The sequence below is a fragment of the Corvus brachyrhynchos genome, unplaced genomic scaffold (assembly GCF_000691975.1).
Source record: "Corvus brachyrhynchos isolate BGI_N302 unplaced genomic scaffold, ASM69197v1 scaffold307, whole genome shotgun sequence".
NCBI classification, from domain to species: Eukaryota; Metazoa; Chordata; class Aves; order Passeriformes; family Corvidae; genus Corvus; species Corvus brachyrhynchos.
Window position 1 is genome coordinate 3,925,051 of NW_008239288.1, and position 6,654 is coordinate 3,931,704.

The 6,654-nt window shown below is 40.7% G+C and overlaps 1 protein-coding gene across 1 annotated transcript; it reads right to left on the minus strand.

The window, feature by feature from the left end:
• Positions 1-741: 741 nt before the first annotated feature.
• ATP5C1 (ATP synthase, H+ transporting, mitochondrial F1 complex, gamma polypeptide 1) lies at positions 742-5,321 on the minus strand. The gene is given in 8 exon segments (XM_008638387.2): positions 742-842; positions 1,801-1,956; positions 2,580-2,644; positions 3,025-3,168; positions 3,616-3,664; positions 3,667-3,816; positions 4,178-4,309; positions 5,217-5,321. Coding segments are annotated over 8 exon segments (816 nt in total). The 5' UTR covers positions 5,236-5,321.
• Between the last annotated feature and the right edge of the window lie 1,333 nt (positions 5,322-6,654).

Sequence of the window (6,654 nt, forward strand, 5' to 3'; positions counted from 1 at the left end):
ACGGATTTATGACCACGAATGTATTGTGAGGAGCACAATACAGCACCAAAATAATATAATACATATTCCAGGCATTCTGTAAATACACAGGATATGAACACATGTATTTCCATACAGAGCACGAATTTTTAACTGTTACAGTAATACACATGAGCTACATGCAGTTACAAATTGTGGTCTCAAGCCCACGAATTTGTAACCTGCAGCACACACGTGCATAAAACCTCAGTCTTAGGCAAACAAGCAAAATACTGAACTTCAAGCAAAATACATATTCCATAACAATAGATTCTGGAAATTCCCTCCTTGCAAACACACCCCCAAACTCTCAGCTTCTGAACACTTGATTTATCCAAAATCATTTCAGTCACCCCATTTGCTCTCTCCCACTCAACACTACTGGACTATTTGACCAGGCAAAGTAGGAAATGTCCAGGTAAAAGGGGAGGAGGGGGAAAATCCACCAAAGGCCAAAAAAGAGGAAAACCCTCACCTGGCTAAGCAAGGATATGTGTTGAGGCTGAAGATCTATTTTACCAGCGGTTTAACTCTATCTGGTCAGAAAGAACTGCCAAACTTTGTTCTGGTTAGTAGAACTGCACAAGTTGAAAAGCTTGGCAGCCATGCCACAGACTGTCTTCCCTCTGGTTTTAGGGTCTACAATCCCAAACTTTGCCCATCACCCTGGCACACAAGCAGGACATGACTGCAACAGCTCTGACTGCATGTTCATACAAATACTCACAGAGCAGCAGCACCAGAGATGATCTCAATAAGCTCCTTGGTGATGACGGCTTGACGGGTGCGGTTGAATGTCAAGGTCAACTTGTCAATCATCTCGGCTGGAAAAAGTAAGATTGGAGTTTAAACACAAAATGATGTTCAAATGCAGATAAAGAAGAAGCTGCATGGGCAGAATATCCAACTGTCTTGTAAACCACTGCAAAAATCAAGAGGTTTAGTGCACCTGACATTTTTTCCCTACAGGTAATATTAGCAGTAGACAATCTAGGAACCTGAGAATTCGCCTTGTCAGTGAAACATCTGCAGAACAGCTGGCAGACTTGTAAATACCAGGTATGACATACCTTATTGTAACATAACACAAGCATGCATCATTTGCTTTGAAATTAGATTTCACTGTCAATTAACTACATTGTTATTTCCTTCAAGTTGAGGCAAAAGGAGACAGATTTTCCTGAATTATTATTTTTTTCTCAATTATTTTTAAACACAGAAGGTATCACCTCTTTCTTTCAAGCTGGTCATCAGAGCCATGCCTACCCTTCCAGGCAGCTCAGTTGCACATCACATCAGCTTCACACAATCACCAGTATCCTTCCAAGGAATACTCATATATTCTCTACTTGCTCCATGACAGGTGGTATTTAACTATTATTCAAATTCCCCACCTTTCATTGTGCTGCACTAATTATATTTGGTGAACCGGTAGGTACAGATTCATAAAAATTCAGGAAATCCTCAGAGCAGCCACAAGAGAGGAGCATAGAGAATATTCAGCCATTACAAAATTAGTTTAGTATTTCATATGCCTTTTAAATAATCTGTTATTTCACTTCCAGTCCTGGGCTTCTTTCTTGACAGCAATTCCTCTTTCCAGGGGCTAAATATAATTCACATTTGAAATATAATCTCAGCTGAATTGGCTCAAAAAAAACCTACTCAAAATGGAATTAAGAGAGAAAATAGCTGATTTTTGAAGCACAGAATTACACAAAGGGACGTCAGCACTTTCCTGTTGAACAACTGAAGTCCTGGAAAACCCAGGGAGTAGCTTACAAGCATTCTTGCTGGCATTGTCCATGGCAGTCATCCTGGCGCTCTGCTCGCTGGTGGTGGATTCTTTCAGGGAGTAGTACAGAATGTTTGCTAGTGTGAACTCCTGGTAGTTTCTCAGCACATCAGCATCAATATCATCATAGATACTTAGGCTTTCTGCAAAACATGAAAGAGCAGACTTAGAGACACCCAAGATTTACTACTTCCAGCAAAATACAGTGACATGGAGAAGACTACTTGGCTGGGCTGTTTCAATACTTAAGGCAGCACAGAGGGATTTTCTTCATATATTATGTGTACCTTCAGAATCTCTCTGCTAGTAATAATTTTGTTATGTATTTTATGTGTTTTAATTCAATTTAACATTAGGAAAGTCAAGTTCTGACCAAAACAAAATACATTATTGCCATATTAAGTTTAATCTTCCCATACAATGCTGCAGAAACATTCTGGGGTATTTTCAGCCAGCAGTGCAAAGTCACTCAGTACTCAGGTTGTTCATGCTGGAAGTAATAAACTGACAGAGTTTACATATGCACAGTTCTTGTTTGAGACAGAATCTCAAACCAGAATTAGTACCACCTTTCCTTTTAACCTCCTTGCCCCACAGAACCTTTGTAAGTCAGCCTTGAACTGATCTTGGCCAAGATAAAACCATCTGTTAAACTTATGATACAAGCACCATAATAAGATGTTTTAATACCATATTCCCATTTTCAGAGTACTTTTCCTGTGATTTAGCACTGCATATAACTGGTGGTTTCTAGTTCCCTACTTACCAGAGCCAGCCACAGTTTCAAAGGAGAAGATTGGCTTTTCATCGGTCTTGTAAGAGATGACAGACCTGTACAAAAAGAGCAAAATAGGCTCTTCAGTTCAACTAACTCTAAACTGAATGGTTAAAATCAAATTAGAATACACAACTTCTGGCTTTCTAATGCCACAAAGTTTTGTGATAACCCTGATGAAAAGTCTCAGATACCACATGGACACAACGATGTGCTGACTGTAAATAGAACAGCTTTCACTATACACAAGTCAAAAGGGCATTCCAACCACAGCCACTAGAAACAACAACCCAGAAGTTCCTCACACACAACAAGATCAAGAAGTAAAGTGAACATGCCAAATCACAGTCAGTTTTCATATAACTTCATCTGGCCAATATACTCTTTGAAGCATTCTACCAAATATTTTTCTACTGAAGTTTCAGTTCAACCTTACCTGAAACGATTGTAGATGACAGAACCTTCATCAAATTCATAGCCAGAGTTTAACAGCTCTAAAGCAATGACTGAAGCATCTCCAAAGCTCGGAGGTCTCCGTCCTACCTCTTTGAATGTCAGCCGGAAATAGTTGCCATGTGTCCTGCAGCAACAACAAACCTGTGTTAGAACCAAGTGGATGCTCCACAGTACAAGAAGGCAGCAAGACTGACTTACTAGGAATAACTGTCTGTAACTTAGGAGCATTCAGAACTAAAAGTTTTATTGAATTAAGGTCTGAAAGAAACTTTGCCTTTAGTTAAATTACAATAGCTTCAAAAGTTGCCAGCTTTCAGACTTTTATTTCAAGAATATAATAGTGCTGTGCAGCAGTTTCCCAAATTGTGAGATGATCAAAACCACTTTTAGGGTATTTGCAGATTTTTTTTTTTTTACAGAAACTTGAATTTAGCACAGTTCCCTTATACAGAATTTCCTGCCAGTGGCACACAATCTTCTAAATGGCCTTGAAACTTCTGCCACAGACAAACAAATAAAACTCCAAACAAAACTCTTTTGTGGTGTGAGTTCTGGGCCCCATCCTTTTTACCTCTGAAGCAGTCCTCTGATCTTGTCACCCACTCCAACCACCATAAAATCCCTGCATTTGAGAGGTTAGTAATCTCATTCTTCAAGGTTTTAGCAATGGACGTATGAATAGCACCACACAGGCCTCGGTCAGAGGACACACCAATAAGGAGGTGTTTCTTCTTGTCCTCAGGTGCCTTTATTTCTGCTTTCTCATAGAGAGCTGGGAAAAAAAAAAAAAACATGATTAAGTTTCTCAAGGGTGCCAAAAAAAGCAAGTAAGTAATAAAAAATACCCTGAATTATTCTAACTAAAAACAATTCCAAAGGGCCTTCAGACCTCAGCCAGATTAATTTTATCTCCCTCACGATTGTTCCAAGTTTGCACATGGTCAGACCAGATGTGAGCGAGAAACAGTACAAAGCCAGACACAGCTCTGATCAGATGTCACTCAGTGAAGTTCACTGTGCAAATTCTTTTGGAAATAGACTACTGGAAGGTTAAAAAGCCTCAGCATTTTATCACCACTGTGAAAACCTCCTCTTCTGCTCCCACATGACAAAGTGCAAGAACGTTCTCTCACACAGAGCCCCTATTCCATAGACCCTCGCAGGCTTCAGTTCCCTCTCAGCTCTTGCGTATTTGGCTGCAGAAACCATCTTCATGGACTTGGTGATCTTCTGGATGTTCTTGATGGACTTCAAACGCCTGGTGACTGCAAGGTTAAGAGTTGAAGGTCACAGACTGTACTGGGCATAATGACTCAAACCCAAACAACAAAATGCCAGCAAGAGCCATCCAAAACTATTTTGCCATGTTCCTCAAAGAAGAAAAATAAATAGTGCACAAATAAACCTCAAAAAAGACCTCAGTATTTACTCTAAGAAAGCAGTAAAAATGTGGCTAACACAAATTCATCTTTACAACAGAGATGTTACTTCCTTCAGACATAGCATTCATTTAATATTTATCCCAACATGGAGTCTATTTACAATTCTCTTTGCTTCCACAACCACCTGTTTCACAAATATATCATTTGAGGTATAATATAATCTTTCACAGATGACAAGCAGAGGAAACAAACAAAAAAAGTCTCTGTAGTGTGAAGACAGAATAAATTTCCTCCTCTGTTTAGACTGTGGTAAAATGACATTTATAAAAACACTAATGAAAAAAGAAACCAAAACAGGTATCCCACAGACAACCACAACTCCAAGGCAATATCCTTATATAAGAACTACGAGGAATGGTTTAAGAAAGTATTACCAAACTAGACCCATTCAGTCAACCCTTTCTCCCCCCAAATGCTGCATAAAAGCACAAGGAAATAAACATAAGAGAAACTAAACTAATTCTTCGAGATAAACAAAAATCTGTTTCAGCACATATGATACAGTTATTTTTAAAATAACTGAAATGACATTAGATTAGTGCCAAAACCCCTTCAAGCAATTCTGTTTCTGAAGGACAGTTGTTTAATGTAATTAGGACTGCAGGCCTATATATCGTTGTTATGTATCACAACCGTTTTACCCAACAGAGGTTAAGCAGAATTACGTTTTAACATATGGTTGTCCTGCAATGTTTTTCCTCTCTTAAAAGCAAACAAAATCTTTACTTACTGTCTTTTAGCGTTGCCATATTCCTGACTTGGCCCCTGAAAAGGAATGCAGGATAAATTAGGATAATTCACTAGCTCTCCAGCAAACCAACACCTGCCAAGGGCAAGTCCCCTTCAGAACAATGAAAATTCAAGATTTGCTGTTTCTTAAAAAACATCTGTGGTGGAGACAAGCCACTCTGACCTGTGGCTTGTATGCACACCTTCATCCTTCCCTCATTTATACAATTTCACAGAATCAATTAGGTTGGAAAAGACCTCTGAGATCATCAAGTCCAACCTGTGACCGAACACCACTTTATCAACTAAACCACGGCACTGAGTGCCACATCCAGTCTTTCTTTAGACACCTCCAGGTGATGTGATACCTTGATGATTTCTTGCCTTTTTTTTTACCCGTTATACCTTTTTACAGCTTCTGTATTCTTAGTGCTTTTTGCCTACATACTTGGACTTGTTTGTTCAGCCAGGAGACGAAACATCTTAGAAGCTTCGTAGGTAGGGATCAGTGTGCCCCAGACCCCAAGGTCCTCTCCAGAACACATTCTGTAAACTCAGATAGAGCCATCCAGGGGAAGGCTCCTTGGGGAGGGGGGGGCTCATTCAAGCCTCTCATTGGGGAATTTTTGATAGATATGCTAATTAGTAACACCTATAATGATATACCAGGATCTTTTGAAGGTGTGCATTGAGGTGTGCATTGAGGTGCATTTGACCTGGACGTGGTGCACCTATGGATCCTTAAAATAAATACCAAGGTAAAATACCTTTTTCCCTTCTAACCGTGTTTGACTCTTGATTTTAAGACCAGGAAAAGGCATCACAGGGACGGTGACTCCACCACCTCCCTGGGCTGCCCATTCCAATGTCTAATCACGCTTTGTGTGAAGAAGTTGCTCCTAATGTCCATCCTACACCTGTGTCCTCGTGTCCTGTCGCTGGCTGCCTGGCAGAAGAGGCCAACTCCCACCTGACTGCACTCTCCTGTCACGGAGTTGTGAAGTGATATGGTCACCCCCGAGCCTCCTTTTCTCCAGGCTGAGCTTCCCCAGCTCCCTCAGCCACTCTTCAGAGGACTTGGGCTTCAGACCCTTCCCCAGTTCCACTGCCCTTCTCCCGACTCGCTCCACCACCCCAATGTCCTTCCCGAATTGAGGGGCCCCGAACGGGCCACAGGACTCGAGGCGGCGCCTCAGCACTGCCGAGTAAAGTGGGAGATTTAATGCATTATCCACCACCTCGGGCAATGGCACGAAGCAAACGAGGGCATTAGAAGGGCAAGTTAGAAATAAAAAAAATAATTTTAAACAAAGCTGCATATAATGCAATTAGTTTCTAAAACCATTAAAATGAAGCAAAGAAGGCCGCACTAATTCCCGTCCAGAGCAGGGTCTCCTGCCATGTACAAACCTGTCCTTTTTCCCTTGCCTGTCCCATTC